Below are 16,892 nucleotides of genomic sequence, written 5' to 3'. Positions count from 1 at the left end.
CACCGGGAACGTAGTCAAGTTCCAGCTGGAGCATGGCTGGGGCTTCATCAGAGACCCGGAGGCTGACACCGACGTCTTCGTCACGAGAAGGGACGTCGAAAGCCACCTGCCAGAGGGACATCACGGACGTGACCTGTACCCCGGCGACGTGGTCACCTACACCCGGCACAAGGGCGCAAAGGGACTGTATGCTCTCCATGTTCACCGGCTCACAGAGGAGGAACTGCAGTACCGCCCAGACACGGAATACACTGAGGATCCGGACGGACCAGAAGATTACCCGGAAGAGCGAGGAGGACACCGTTACCAGTAAACGGTAAAGTGGAACTGTATATAGTTACCCGTTAGGGTACAAGAACTGTTACTAGATTGAAGTGTGGTCCCCGTTGGGACTAGTGTGGAACTGTTTCTTGATAAAAAGTTTCCTGTGTGCGTGTTACCCCAATATCCTTTACCAGGCTGAGGACTGTGAGCAGCCACTCCCTTATCCCCACTGGCCGAGGACTGAGAGCGGCCAATCCCTTGTAAATAGTTGCGCTTCTTAAAGCGCCCCCTACTGGTTTTATACAAAAACCGCAACGTCTACCTCAGGATTAAATGGACTGTTGCACCTTTTTCTGGTCACAAGTTGCACAGCGGCCAGAGCTCAAGAATGTTCTACTTGGAAAAGTTTTATATTGAAAAGTTTTATATGCTGCTAGAATAATAATGCAAATGTTTTATGTGATGTTTTATATGCTAAAAGAGTTCCAGTGGCATTAGCAAGATGTTTTATGAAAAGGAGTACCAAGTAACGTTAAAAAGAGAAGAATACCTCCCATAAAGGGATGGGTGAAAAGTTATTGTCTTATATACGAATGCATTCTAAAAACTTGTATGTTTAAATTGTCTTTGCTCTTTTCCAGCCCGAGGACGTGCTGTGATTTACCAGGGGGGAATGTAGCACCCCGAGGACTCGGCTGCTACAGGGGTATTGCACCTCGAACCAGAGGTGTGGTATTCCACTCCCGGGTAAGGATGGAGTGTGGACCAGGGCTCAGTTAGCTGCATGCACCACACACACCCCATTTCCGAGGAACAGACCAACGGTGCTCCCACTAGACAGAGTGCAGGCACGACAGCTTCTGTTCCTGGCTGGAGTGGGGAGGGGGAGGAAAACCCAGTGGTGTAGGAGCAGATAGGGGTGGGTTTCTGGGCATAGGTAGGAGCCCATTGGTTGCTAGTCACCTGGGCTCGGGTGTCAGAAGGAGGTATATAAGGTGGGCACCATCTTAGGTCAGTGGTCAGTTCAGAGAGGAGCTCAGCCAGAGAGGGCTGACAGGGAGCTGTGGCTCAGTCTGGGCCCAGCTCCAGAGCCAGGCCTGGAGTGAGGCCAGGAACAGCAGAAAGAGAGAGAGGAGAAGGAACAGAAAGGAAAGTAAGAAAGGAACTGGAACAGAGGCGAAAGGAAGCAAGGAACACAGAGAAAGGCCCAGAGACACGAAGGCAGAAGGAACCCCATATGCCCAGGAGATACAGGGTGAAGGGTTGGCAGAGCAGGGTACCGGAACCCAAATTGGTGGAGGCGACTAATCCTCAGCCAAAACCGGAGGTTGTGACCACATCTTGGTGCGACCCCTCACTACATCCACCAGAAAGGCATACCGTATAGGGTCAGGGAAACCGGAGAGAAGTTTCGCCAACAGAAGGCCCGAGGAAGCTGGACAAAGGTGGGTCCCTGGTGGGGACGGCCAGTAGAAAGGAAGAGAGGGGAGCTCTGAACCACACTCTGGAATTGCTTGGGAGTTGACCGAGTCCCTTGCCTGGTGAACGCAGCACGGCTCAGGCTGTCCCTCATGTGCACAAGTGACCAGAATAACAACCGTGAGTAAAGCTTTGAAAACTGCAACTGCACGTCTCTGTGATTCCTCGCCGCACCAGCACCATTAGTACTGGGACGCTCACACCATCACTCCCATCATCTCTCACATTAGCTGCCCTGAGGCAATACTCCTCCCGTGGGGAGTTATCCCATACTCGGCTGCGCAACCAACATCAGCCTCAGCGGTCGGCAGCGCAGCGGCGGTCCCCACTGACCGCAATCCACGGGTGGCGTAGTCGGACACTTATTACAACATTAAGACTGCCACTGGTTTGACCGCCCTGGGCACGGACCGGGTCACCGCCACGGAGAACTACAACCCCCAGCGATCCGGCTCCGGGTATTCCCCCTGCACAGCAGCACAGCATAGGCCCAGGGGGCGCGTCAAAAGCATCAGCCTTGACTTTTTTGACCCCTGGACGAAAAGTGACAACAAAATTGAACATAGTCAAAAAACGGACCATCTGGCTTGCCTAGGGTTGAGACGTTTAGCTGACTGGAGATATGACAGGTTCTTATGGTCAGTAATAGGATGGACAGCCCCCTCCAGCCGGTGTCGCCATTCCTCAAACGCCAATTTGATCGGAAAAAGTTCCCTATTACCCACGTCATAATTTCTCTCAGCCAAACACAATTTTTTAGAAAAGAAGGCGCATGGACGCCATTTACCAGGGGACGACCCTGAGACAACACAGCCACAACCCCGACATCCGAAGCATCGACCTCCACAATAAAGAGTTGAGAAACATCGGGTTGACTGAGAATAGGTGCAGTAGCAAAATGATTCTTTAAGGAAGAAAAAGGCTGAAGGGAAACCCCTGACCAGTTGGAAAAATCAGACCCCTTCTTAGTCATGTCAGTAAGGGGTTTCACTACCACCGAGTAATTTTGGATGAATTTCCTGTAAAAAATTAGTAAAGCCCAAAAAACGTTGTAGGGCCTTCAGGTTCTCTGGACGTTCCCAGTCAAGGACTGCACGGATCTTCTCCAGATCCATCCGAAAACCTAAAGATGACAACAAGTACCCCAAAAACTGCACCTCCTGAACAGCAAAAACACATTTTTCTAGTTTGGCATTAAGTTTGTTATCCCTTAATATCTGGAGCACCAGCTTAACATGCCCGTGATGGGTCTCAAAATCAGGTGAATAAACCAAAATATCGTCCAGATAGACTACCACAAACCTCCCCACCAAATGATGAAAAATATCATTTATGAAATGCTGGAATACCGCAGGTGCATTGGTCAAGCCAAAAGGCATAACCAGACTCTCGAAATGACCTTCCGGGGTATTGAACACTGTCTTCCATTCGTCCCCCTCTCTGATTCTAACCAGATTGTAGGCTCCCCTTAAATCCAACTTGGAGAATACCTTAGCTTCCACAACCTGCCTGAACAAATCAGGAATCAGAGGAAGAGGGTATGGATCACGGATGGTAATTTGATTTAATTCCCGGAAATCTAAACAGGGACGTAGACCGCCATCTTTTTTCTTCACAAAGAAGAACCCTGCCACCATGGGCAAAGATGAGGGTCTGATATGTCCGTTCTCCAGAATTTCCGCAATGAAAACCTTCATGGCTTGTCTCTCAGGGCCAGAAATATTATGTAGTCTGGACTTTGGTAGTTTAGCTCTGGGGGTCAGGTTAATAGGACAGTCATATGAACGATGAGGAGGCAAATCCTGACACCCCTTTTCAGAAAAAACGTTCTCAAAACCAGACAGAAAAGCAGGCAGTATCCCCATAGAGACAGCAGCAATAGAAACATTCAGACCGTTCTCATGGTAGTAATCTCCCCATTCATTAATCTACCCGGTTTGCCAATCCACCAGCGGATTATGTTTAACAAGCCAGGGGATACCTAAAACAAACGGAGTAGGGAGATTTTCCAGAACATAGCAAGGGATGATTTCACAATGAACTGACCCCACCCTCAGTTTTACATTATGTACAATCGGAGTAAATGCGTTCTGCAAAAATGGTGCCGAGTCAATGGCAAAGATGGGAATATGTTCAGCTAAAGCACAGCAAGCAAGACTATGAGTTTTCACAAACTCAGCATCAACCATTCTGACCCCGGCTCCACTATCAACAAACACAGACATTTTTTTTGTTTTGCTCTCTAGCACCACCTCTGCTGTCAGGACAAAGTGGGAACTGCAGTTTGGCCACAAATGCACCCCTTGTTTATCCAACTCCAGACTACTAAGAGTTAAACGAGTCTTCTTTTGTAAAGAAATTGAAGGACAGGTCCCAACAAAGTGTCCCTTTTTCCCACAATAAAAACATACGCCTCTTTTCTTGTGAATCTCCGTGGAGATATATGATGTAGAGACACCCCCTAACTGCATAAGTTCCTCCACCTCCCCCAGTACTGGTTCATCCCCAGACCGCTCCCTTGGCAAAGGTATACAACCCCGACAAGAAGGCCCCAGAGAAGAAGGTTGCACCCGTCTATCCCGAAGGCTCCTATCCAGAGGTATGGCCAAAGACATGGCAGCCTCCAAGGACTGAGGGGTATCATATACAGCCAAGGCATATTTCAACCTTTCAGTAAGCCCCTCACAAAATTGACTTTTAAGGGCTAAGTCATTCTGCGGTAACGAAAACACCCATGACTGAGGATCGCTCTGCAGTAGAGAGATTACAATACCAACCCGTTGCTCCTCATTACCATAGGAGTAGGGACGAAGTTTGAAGTACAATTTGCATGCCTCTTTAAACACAAAAAACCTGTCTCTACCTCCTGAAAACCTGTCCTGGAGGTCAACCTTGGGTTCAGACTGGACAGGTCTACCAGTTGAAACCCCTACATTGGCGGCCTGTAACCGGTGATACTGCTGCTGAACCTCACAGCGGAGGTCATTCACCTCCAGAGACAGACAGCGGAACTGCTCTGCGAGCTCTGCAACTGATCCCATACTAAAGGGAGTACGGAAGAAAAGGTGCACTCCCAAAAACACCCAAAGGAAAAAAAAAAATGTCAATCTTGTGTCATTTTTTTTTTTTTTCCAAAACGTGCTCGGCCGGTTATAATGTCACGCCAGGTGTGAATGCAACACAGAGGGGAAAGGGAGCCCAGACACTAGGGAAAGGGGGAAGCAGTGACTTCCTAATCTGTACAAGTGTCACCCTGTCTGCCCCTAACTTCCCTATGCAGCCTCCGCAGCTGTCGCCGATCACGTGCCTCGCCCTACTGTCCCTGGTGTAAGGCTATAGCTGGGGGTGGAAGGAGATGAGCACTAGTCAACCTTCGCTAGCACTCTAGAGACAAAAGGGGAAGACAACACAGGGGAATAACAACTTAGCTTTAGAAGAACTTCAACTGGTCACACGGCCTCAAGACTCCGAGAGGACGTGATGCTGCTTCAGCTGTCTGCATTGCCAAACGTGGAGATCTCCTGCAAACCACTGCTGGGCGACTGTCTGTCACCTCTGACACACCCGTGACAACAAGTCCACAGCTTAAACAAGACTCTCTACCATCTACCTTAACTTACCCACCTGATGGGGATCCCGAACAGATTCAGAGCTTGAACTAGGGTCTGACTGTTGAGGGGAATGTAACCCTTGAGAGGGGGTGAGAGATAGCATGCGCCTTCCCCGTGGAATGGACCGAGATCTTGACGATGAACTGAATCGATGTTGCTTGGATCGCCTTTGTGATCAGCCATGCTGGTGGGTCTGACTCACTCGCAACGGTCTCAATCCTGGGAGCAGTAGTCCTTGGTAACCTTTCCACAACTATAGCCAGAGTCTGGGAAGCCCTGGTTATTTTTGTCACTGAATGCGCCCCTTCCAGGTGGTGGCACACTCCCCTTACCCACTACAGGGGTCCCCTGTGCAAACATCAGCAAGAGAAGCCGGGGAGGGTATACTGTAGGTGACTCAATAGGCTACAGATTGAACAGACTACCTAGACCTGCTTCCTAGGCGAAGTCCCACATAAAACACCAGCTGGTGGTGACATTAGGAGTCTCCTTAAGTGGAAAGTAGCAACGCCTCAGTCCAAGGGAGAGGAAGGAATGCAGGGCGGCAATGTCCGGCATCCCTCTGAGAATAAATTATCAAAAGATGGCGCAGCCGGAACTGTAAGGGGTGGGGCTAGCAGGGTGGGCGCAGCATTCACATCTGGATTGGCTGAGCTCCCACTGACAGACCGCCTGAAGCTAATAGCCTGGAGGGCGAGCCTGCTCAAACCGGAAGCTGCACTCCCTCCCTGACATCAACGCAGAGTGGTAGCAACCTCAGCCAACAGAGAATGGCCAGCTGAAGCACTGGCTGTACTGCCCTGAACACGCTGTGGCCCTACAGCCTGCCACACACACCTGCCTAGGTAAGCAGCACAAAACATGCTGCACATATCCACCTACATTAAGCCCAGCTATAGCCCAAATCATTGCAGCCGGATTGCCAGCCCCAATCTGACCCCAAACCATGGCCTTCTCTCCCCTAACCTTCGAGTCACCTCACCCACCTCTTCTCAACACAAGGAGATATCCTTTTCCTCCCCTTTCTTTCTTTTATTATTTATTTAATTTTTGTAAGGAAAGTAGGAGGATGGAGGAAGGATGGGATGCCTCAAAGGGACGTACTCATACCGTCCTGAAGATCTAGGAACTTCCATCTTTGGCTCCATGCAACATACGTGCTATGAGGAGCTGGTGGGCAGGAGACATCTGGGCTAGCGGACCACTGCCCCAGTACATGATCGCCGATTGGTACAAGGTCCAGCCACTTCGATGAAAGAGGACACAGGTTTCACCTTGCAGGCTGTACTCTTCGTCACTATGCGGGGTAAAACAAACTGCACAATTACACTGTTACCCCTTCGATCCATCTGAAATGCAAAAAGAGAAGGTTAAAAAACCCTAGCGTAACGTGCCAAAACCTTTGGAACAGGTCTGAGGAGGTCTGATGCTACCAGGCGAGGTATAGTCTGCTAGGGAGGAGCCAATTTTCATTCATGATGTAATAATAAGAGTCAGCCTCTAGGTGGCAGCAGCCTATCCCATGGTTTCTGTGTTACCCAATGAGGCGATTGAGAAAACTGTATTTTCCCACAGGCATAGTGGTAATCTACGGGTAAATATAATTTTATGTTTATTTGACTATCTTAGTGCAAAATTGGCTAGAGGCATAAAATGAAGCTATATTCTCCCTGCTTCCAGTCATTAAGACTATTGCTATGAACAGTCCGCGCTCTAATCCTGGTCTTTGACTGACATTCTGTCCTGCAGTGTGTATGGAGTAGGATGTCAGTCAAGAAGCCAGAAGAATCCAATTTCATTTTGTCCCTGCAGCCAAACTTCCAGGTAACTACCTATTCTCACATATTTAAAATGTTTTTACCTACCCACGGCTACCTGGCTCCTCTACAATACAAGTCTCCACTCCACATACCTTAGTGCATTTGACTACATGATATCCTTTGAAAAATTTGCTGGCTTGTTTGTTCTAATCTGATTTATGCCTATTGTGTCCTTGATAAAGACTGATGTTGGTCGAACTGTTGGACCTTTTCTTGCCGGATCAAAATTAAATTACATATTTTCTTACTGCATCAAGATCTTCGTTCTCCATCTCATCATTTTATGTTTTGGGGTTTTTTGGCCTTCATTTTACCTGAAAACCTACAAAAAATGTCAGCAAGCCAGTAGGCTAGAGGAATAATAATCACAAAAAAGTGGTCACCAACAGGATATGATGCAAAACTTACAAGTATGACCACACTTACCATATGTTAAAAAGTTTATTTTTATTTAATCCATATAAAATATACACATATAATAAAAGCAGGTGATAACATTACAAATAAAGGGAATATAACATAAAACTCAATATCCTAGGGCAATAGAATAAGAGGTATCAATGTTACATTAGTCATTATTTCTACATACAGTCATATGAAAAAGTTTGGGCACCCCTATTAATCTTAAGCTTAATGTTTTATAAAAATTGGTGTTTTTGCAACAGCTATTTCAGTTTGATATATGTAATAACTGTTGGACACAGTAATGTTTCTGCCTTGAAATGAGGTTTATTGTACTAACAGAAAATGTGCAATCTGCATTCAAACAAAATTTGACAGGTGCATAAGTATGGGCACCCTTATCATTTTCTTGTTTTAAATACTCCTACCTACTTTTTACTGACTTACTAAAGCGCTTTTTTTGGTTTTGTAACCTCATTGAGCTTTGAACTTCATAGCCAGGTGTATGCAATCATGAGAAAAGCTACTTAAAGTGGCCTCTTGCAAGTTGTTCTCCTGTTTGAATCTCCTCTGAAGAGTGGCATCATGGCTCCTCAAAACAACTGTCAAATGATCTGTAAACAAAGATTATTAAACATAGTTGTTCAGGGGAAGGATACAAAAAGCTGTCTCAGCGATTTAACCTGTCAGTTTCCACTGTGAGGAACATAGTAAGGAAATGGAAGAACACAGGGACAGTTCTTGTTAAGGCCAGAAGTGGCAGGCCAAGAAAAACATCAGAAAGGCAGAGAAGAAGAATGGTGAGATCAGTCAAGGACAATCCTCAGACCACCTCCAGAGAGCTGCAGCATCAACTTGCTGCAGATGGTGTCACTGTGCATCGGTCAACTATACAACGCACTTTGCACAAGGAGAAGCTGTATGGGAGAGTGATGCGAAAGAAGCCGTTTCTGCAAGCACGCCACAAACAGAGTCGGCTGAGGTATGCAAAAGCACATTTGGAGAAGCCAATTTCATTTTGGAAGAAGGTCCTGTGGACTGATGAAACCAAGATTGAGTTGTTTGGTCATACAAAAAGGCGTTATGCATGGCGGCAAAAAAACACAGCATTCCAAGAAAAACACTTGCTACCCACAGTAAAATTTGGTGGAGGTTCCATCATGCTTTGGGGCTGTGTGGCCAATGCCGGCACTGGGAATCTTGTTAAAGTTGAGGGACGAATGGATTCCACTCAGTATCAGCAGATTCTTGGCAATAATGTTCAAGAATCAGTGATAAAGTTGAATTTACACAGGGGATGGATCTTTCAGCAAGACAATGATCCAAAACACCGCTCCAAATCTACTCAGGCATTCATGCAGAGGAACAATTACAATGTTCTGGAATGGCCATCCCAGTCCCCAGACCTGAATATCATTGAACATCTGTGGGATCATTTGAAGAGGGCTGTCCATGCTCGGCGACCATCAAACTTAACAGAACTGGAATTGTTTCGTAAAGAGGAATGGTCAAAAATACCTTCATCCAGGATCCAGGAACTCATTAAAAGCTACAGGAAGCGACTAGAGGCTGTTATTTTTGCAAAAGGAGGATCTACTAAATATTAATGTCACTTTTCTGGTGAGGTGCCCATACTTATGCACCTGTCAAATTTTGTTTGAATGCAGATTGCACATTTTCTGTTGGTACAATAAACCTCATTTCAAGGCAGAAACATTACTGTGTCCAACAGTTATTACATATATCAAACTGAAATAGCTGCTGCAAAAACACCAATTTTTTTAAAACATTAAGCTTAAGATTAATAGGGGTGCCCAAACTTTTTCATATGACTGTATATTTGACCCATCAGACCTGAAATAGAAAAAAAAGATATATCCCAAACATAGATTGTGCATAGTGCTGAGTAATAGGGATAGATTTAAAAATACCTCTAAAGCTATGTGCGCATGATGCGTACTTGAAACAGAAATTTCCTGAGCGTTTCTGCATCTCCTTTGGCAGGAAAAACACATTCTGATTTTACATGCATTTTTTAATGCGTTTTTTGAAGCGTTTTTGTACATCAATGAATGCTTTTTGGAGCTAAATAAAGTTATTTGGTGGGACATTGCTTAAACCTTGGATTACCATCAGAACTGGGGTGAGTATATTGGTTAATTTGAATGATTAAAGAATGTGTCTGTTGTGTTTCAAATAAAGTGTTTACTCTGTGTCTGTGTGTTTATTTAACTCTTTACTTTACTTTAATTAAGTTTGGTCATGAAAAGGTCTGATTGACACGTTGTCATAACCAAACAAAAGAGCTAGGTGTCAGCTAGTCCCATTCACCCAATCTTCATTAGCATTTCTATTCATGTAATTTATGCGGCTGCTGTGAGCTGCTATTTTTAGCCTGGGAAGGTGCCATTTGCAAACATGGTCCCTGGCCATAATTAACATCTCAGAGCTGGTTCCTTAGCCTTTCGGTCCCCCCGATCAGCACTCAGCAGCAATTTGGACACAGTGTATTTTTGTTGCGTCCAAAATGCAGTGTTCTAATGCCGCACTTTTGTTGTCCGTACATGTGAATCCACCTCATATGACACTTCAATCGGTCAAAATCTGCAGTGGAGACTAGCGTGTCCGCTACAGAAATTGACACTCTGCGGGTGAGTTTGGGTACATGGCCACAGTCAGGAGCCGCTGCAGGGTTGACGCAGTGGGAGTGGCGGTCGGGATGAGAGGAGTTGTAGTCCCTCTCCCCAACCCCGGTGCCACCTGCACCACATTTCCGCTGCGAATTCGCGGCCATTGACTTTAATTGAAACGCAGCAAGTCCACATATACCTGCGGGTTTGCTGCGTTTCAATGGACCTCAATGGGCGCAAATTCGCCGCGAGATCGTGCTGTAAATGGCCCTGCTGCGTTTTTTAATACCAATCCGGAGCGGAAATTTCCGCATCATGTGCACAGCACATCTGGATTAGCATTGCTATGCATGGCAGGTCTATTAACAAGCGTTTTCGCCGCTGGAAAACCGCCGCGAAAACGCATAAAAAACGCTACATGTGCATATAGCCTCAGATATGGTAGTCATAAGCCCTGAATAATATAGATCTTACTTATATCCATATGTATTAATCATAATTCAGTGCTATAATGCAGACATATATTACCTTCTGGTGTCCAAAAAAATACTAGACTTTAGGACCATCCCAAGTAGGGTCACCTGGACGCGGTTGGATGGCTTTTACGTTTTTTTTAGCAACACAAAGTTAGCTAAGTACCCTATGTTATTTTCATGCACTATTGGTATTTATTTAATTATTGCAGGGTATTTGCTCATTTTGCTTTTATCTTAGGTTTTGTCTGTTTAGTGGTCAGTTTGAACATGCCCCTAGATGTTGCATGCATACCAACTTATGTTCCAGTTAATTTCTTTCATTTTTTCCCTTATGTTCTCAAACAAACCTCTGAGGCTTACACGGGACAGCTGTAGTTATACTGAGAATATATTACAAACAGATGGACTCCATTTACTAATTATGTTACTTCTGGGGGCAATTGGTCACTGAGGATTTTATTTAGTGGTATCAGACTACAGGGGGCTGAATTCAAATGCTCGTCACAATTTTCAGATTTATATTTTTAAAATGATTAGAAAACCAGGCATCATTTCCTTTACACTTTACAAATACTTTCCACTTTGTGTTGGTATATCACATAAAATCACAATAAAATGCATTTAAGTTTGTGGGTGTAACATGAAAAAATGTGGAAAAGTTCTCTAAGTACAAGTACGGTACTTTTTTAAGGCACTGTATGTATATTTTATATATACTTTTAGCTTAACTCTTTTTATGGTTTGTTAATTTGAGATTTTTACACCATCTAATGGTCCGTTTTTAATTTCTTTCAGAACAGTAAACCACACATCTTTACTGTTGCAGAACAAGCTTACCGAAATGTCCAAAATCGGATAAATCCCATAAACCAGTCTATTATTGTTACTGGAGAAAGTGGAGCAGGAAAGGTAAAATAACTTTAAAAGGATTTTATGAAATATATTTATTAGCAGCCATTGATTGGTATAGTGTACTAAAATAACTCAACCTTTCAAATCCCCCGCTGTGCCAGGCCTGTCACCAAGGTGGTATTTGTTGGCTTCATTTACATAGTTCAAGTTACTGCTGCAGCCAATCACAGGCCTTAGCAGTAATACTGGTATGTACAACACATGACTGCTAAGACTAGTTGATGGATGTAATAGTCACATGTATGAAGTACCTCACATTGCAAGCAGCAGGGCGGTCAGGGACAAGCATAATGCAGTGCTGGAATACTTGTAAAGGACACTTTTAAAGGAGAGTGCTGGTCAATACACTTGGCGTAAATGTTAGGAAGAGTTAAAGGGGTTGTCTTGTCTAAAACAATAAGTCAGTAGTTACTCTGTGTGACTGCAGACTTACGAATCCCCCCCCCAGTGAATGCACTGTACACTGCGGGGATTCGCCGGTTTCAGACCTGGGACCGAAGGGTATGTATGTGTTATACATACTCCTTGCCAGGCCCCGTCTAGTGGGCGTGGCATTGCTCCATACGCACAACTGGGCGTGGCCGACTAGACGACGCAGCCTCGCTCCATACAAGTACATACATACCGACCGGTCCCAGCTCAGAACCGGCAAATCCCCGCAGCGCACAGTGCTTGCCCTGGGGGGATTCATAAGTCTGCAGTCACACAGAGTAACTGCAGACTTATTGTTGTGGACCGGACAACCCCTTCAAATCTATAATATACATTTTGGCTCTCTTTTGGAGCTCCCTACATCCCCCTACATCTAATAAAATCAAATTATGTAAGTAAGATTAAATGGAATGTTTGCAATGTTTTGTATTTTGTGTTATAGACATGGACAACTCGATGCCTAATGAAGTTCTACACAGCAGTTGCTCCTCCTAGCATCTTACAGGGATCACACAAGATGTTGGAGAGAATAGAGAGTCGAGTGCTTGATTCTAATCCTGTCTTGGAAGCTTTCGGTAAACAAGCATTTATCTTGGCTTTGTGTGTATATATTTTTCAGTGAATGTAATAAATTATGGTAATTTATATTAGTAATACTTTTGTGCTCAGTATTATATTAACTCCTAAGAAATGCAAGGTAAAGCAAAGTAACACCAAAGAAATTGTGTTTTCTTATGTGTTAATAGCTGTAAGCAATACGTTTAGTATCATCTGCTGAACTTAGGCAAATACTTTGTAAGTTCTCTACATGGGAAACTGCGCTGTGTGTATGGAGCAGGTCTTGCAGCAACAGGATGAATCGTGGTGTGCTGATGGCATTGTCTACTATGTTTGTGCACCTATAAAGCCCAGCCTGCCGTCAGGTTACATTGGTTATATTATACAGATACACCTAAATACAATGGGAATGGTTGGTGATATCAACTTCCTGTTTGTGATAAATTAGTATAAGGGAGGGGGAAAACTTTTCCAGATGGGTGGTGACCACGGCGGCCATTTTGGATCAAACTTTATTTTTTTCAATGGTAAGAGGGTCGTGTGACACATCAAACTTGTTGAGAATTTCATAAGAAAAACAATGGTGTGCTTGGTTTTAACGTAACTTTATTCTTTCATGAGGACGCAAAAGAGTACGCCAAGTTAAAAACGGAGATCTTGGTGTGCTTGGGAGTGAGTGTGACTGTCAGGGCACAACAGGTGCACCACTGGGCTTATTGCAGTGACAAACCTCCCCGGTCCCAAATGTTCGACCTCCTAGACCTGTTCCAAAAGTGGTTGCAACCTGAATCTTCCTCCCCAGCACAGATGGTGGAGAAAGTCGTCATGGACAGGTTCATCCACTCCCTTCCGAGGTCGGTGCAAGCCTGGGTGGCCCAGTGAGATCCCCGTAAGGCCGATGACCTGGTGGGGTTGGTGGAAAGGTACCAGGCAGTGGAGAGTTGGGAAAGCCAGGGGTCGTAGTTTCTCCATACTGGGGTTCCCAAAGGGGGCGGACACCCAAAAGAGGGGAACTAGAGCCACATCTGGGGGTGTCCTAGAGCCCAGGAAAGGTCTGAGTTGCTGCCAAAGGTCCCACCCAATAACATAGTATGTTGCAGATGTCACACCCCAGTTCACATAGCCGCCCATTGACCTATGACAAACGAGCCAATGGACTGCAGCACAGCACGGCGCTGTTCGTACTTTGCATATCCTGCCTGCAGTGTTGTCCCTCAACCAGGCGAGGGACCGCAAGCATGCCTCGTGTCAGTGAATGGGACTTGGGGACTTGGAGACTTGGGGAGTTTGGTAACCCTAGTAAGAGTCACAATTCCTCATTGGCTGGTTCTGGGGAAAAAGGTCGGCGTCCGTTGTACCCATGGCCCGAGTGGTTATAGAGACAAAATGTGTGGCGCCAAGTCCCATGAGGTGGGCATAGTCAAGGACCTGTTACACCCAGTTATAATAGGGCTGGACTTTGCTTAGTTTTGGGACTTGTGGGAGAGAGGGAGGAAGCCAGGTTGTCCAGACAACAACCAGGTTGCACCAAAAGAAACCTTATCGCAGCAGATGGGTTTCCCTTTTGTGTGCTGGTTGGGAATGAGGATGAGGCAACATCCCCGGAAGCCAACAACCCTGAATTGGAGGTGTCCAGAGGAAACTTTGGAACCGCCCAGCTCAGGGACTTAACTCTAAAAGGGGCGTTTGATAATGTAACAGTTTTTAATGGTGTTGCTCAAGAACTGGGGGCTGACACCCAATATCCATACTTTGCCATAAATGGGGAGTTACTATATTGGGTCACCAAGCTCAGAGGGGAGGTAATCGAGTAGTTACTAACAGGGCTGTGGAGTCGGTAAGCCAAACCTCCGACTCCAACTCCGACTCCTCGATTTCCATGACACCGACTCAGACTCCCTCATACATGGCTCATGTTTAAGTGATAAATTTACTGTAGCACAGATTCATCTCAGCTAAAAGTCTAGACCCTTAGATCAGGAATAGGACAGACATTTATAGGACATTTCATAACTTTCCCAAATTATTATGAAAAAAATATTCTCCACAAACTGCATTGAACTACTTGTACCCAATTTATTATATATTTTAGGAGATTGAGTCGGTCCATTTTATACCGATTCCGACTCCATCAAAATGGACACCGACTCCACCACCAACTCCACATCCCTGGTTACTAGTGCCATGGCTGTACAGACGTCAAGTGTTAGATATGGCCCATACACATGTGTTGGGTGTTCATCTGGTTATAGAGAAAACCCAGAAAAAGATCCTCCAGAGGTTCTATTGGCCCGGTTGTTACCAAGAAATTGTAAATTATTGTAGGTCATGTCCCACTTGCCAACTGACCTCCCCGGTTGCCTAAGGAGATCCTAACGGACCAAGGGACCCCATTTATGTCAAGGGTGATGAGGGAGTTATGCAGGACCCTGAAGATCACACAACTCAGTCTACCACCCCCAGACAGATTGCTTAGTGGAGAGGTTTAATAAAACCTTGAAGGCCATGTTAAAGAAGGTCGTAGAAACTGGTACTGTCTACTGCCGTACCTTCTGTTCTCCATTAGAGAAGTTTCACAGGTCTCTACTGAATTCTCTCTGTTTGAGCTGTTATATGGCCAACACCCCCGCGGACTCCTGGATGTAGCCAAGGAGACCTGGGAGGCGGAGTCTACACCCTACAGGAGTGTGATCAAACATATGGCCCAAAAGCAATAGAGGATTGCAGAGGTGATGCCCATTGTAAAAGAACACCTCCTCAAAGCACAAGAGGCACAGTCGAGGGTGTACAATAGGTCGGCGAGGGTGAGATGCTTGAACCCTGGAGATCGGGTACTGGTGCTGGTACATACAATGGAGAGCAAATTCCTGGCTAAGTGGCAGGACCCCTATGAAGTAGTGGTAAAAGTTGGTGATGTCAACTATAAAGTCCACCAACCAGGGAGAAGGAAACCCTACCAGGTGTACCACGTCAACCTGATTAAGCCATGGCGAGATAGGGAGCCCGTGGAAGCTCCGTGTTTGGTGGCGAAGTCGGAAGCCAATATGGGAGAGGTCAAGGTGGCAGAGTCGCTGTCACGTGCCCAAAAGCAACAGTGCCACGAGTTGCTACAGTGGAACAGGGACCTGTTCTTGGATCTGCAAGGGTGTACTCAGATCATAGAGCATGAGGTGCTTACAGAGCCTCATGTCCGAGTAAATTTGAAGCCATACCAGATTCCTGAAGCCCACTGAGAGGTAATCTATAAGGAGGTTAAGCGCATGCTGGATCTAGGAGTCATTGAAGAGTCCAAGAGTGGCTGGTCCAGTCCCATAGTCTTAGTGCCGAAACCAGATGGAGAATGGCGGTTCTGCAATGACTGTAGGAAACTTAACGAGGTCTCGAAGTTCGACACCTACCCAATGCCCAGGGTAGACGAACTGATTGATATGTTAGGACCGGCCTGGTACATTACAATCCTTGACCTCATGAAAGGATATTGGTAAATACCCATGTCCCAAGATGCCAAGGAGAAGACTGCCTTCTGAATGCCAGATGGATGTTTCCAATACACAAGGATGTCATTTGGGTTGCAAGGAGCCCCAGCTACCTTCCAGAGAGCCATGGACCGGATCCTAGCTCCCCACAAGAAGTACGCAGCAGCCTATCTGGATGATATCGTGATCTACAGCCAGGATTGGAGAAGCCATCTGAGTAAAGTCCAAGCGATATTCGATGCTCTGTGGAAGGTGGGGTGTTCCATCAACCCGAAGAAATGTGCCATGGGCATGAGGGAAACCAAATATTTGGGCTATGTCGTAGGCAGAAGCGTGATAAAGCCCCAAATAAATAAAGTTGAAGCAATCCAGCGTTGGCCACAACCTCTCTAAAAAAAAAGCAGGTCAGAGCCTTCCTGGGCATCGTGGGCCATTACTTCCGGTTCATCCCGAACTTCGCCATGATAGCGTCCCTTTTGACAGACCTCCTTAAAGGGACAAAATCGGCTATGGCTAAGTGGTCTCCAGAAGCTGAGACTGCCGTCCAATAACTAAAACAAGCCCTGTGTAAACAGCCAGTGTTAGCACCAGATTTCTCTAAAGAGTTTGTGGTCCAAACGGATGCATCAGATACTGTGCTGGGTTCTGTTCTATCACAAGAGATGAACGGGGAAGAGCACCCCATAATGTATTTAAGCCGGAAGCTGACATCTTGTGAGAAGAATTACTCCATAGTGAAGAAGGAATGTTTGGCCATCAAGTGGGTGTTGGATGAGCGAGAAGAAAGGGAACAATGTCCAAGTGACCAGGTGGTTCCTAGCCCTTCAAGATT

At 45.8% G+C, this 16,892-nt stretch overlaps 1 protein-coding gene across 3 annotated transcripts in view; it reads left to right on the top strand.

Moving 5' to 3' along the window:
* The window catches only part of MYO19 (myosin XIX), a 264,615-nt gene that overhangs the window by 55,166 nt on the left and 192,557 nt on the right, over window positions 1-16,892 (top strand). For 2 of the 3 annotated variants that reach the window (XM_073666532.1, XM_073666534.1), the window contains exons 4-5: window positions 11,478-11,591; window positions 12,469-12,601. In XM_073666532.1, coding sequence (XP_073522633.1) covers window positions 11,478-11,591; window positions 12,469-12,601 — 247 coding nt within the window. Of the gene's footprint in view, window positions 1-7,053; window positions 7,179-11,477; window positions 11,592-12,468; window positions 12,602-16,892 lie in introns of those variants that run through there. The other variant, XM_073666533.1, reaches the window with a different exon arrangement.

The sequence above is a fragment of the Phyllobates terribilis genome, unplaced genomic scaffold (assembly GCF_046119375.1).
Source record: "Phyllobates terribilis strain yellow unplaced genomic scaffold, ASM4611937v1 Scaffold_2__4_contigs__length_985480577, whole genome shotgun sequence".
In the NCBI taxonomy this organism is placed as follows: domain Eukaryota; kingdom Metazoa; phylum Chordata; class Amphibia; order Anura; family Dendrobatidae; genus Phyllobates; species Phyllobates terribilis.
This window is presented reverse-complemented; position numbering and strand designations above follow the sequence as displayed.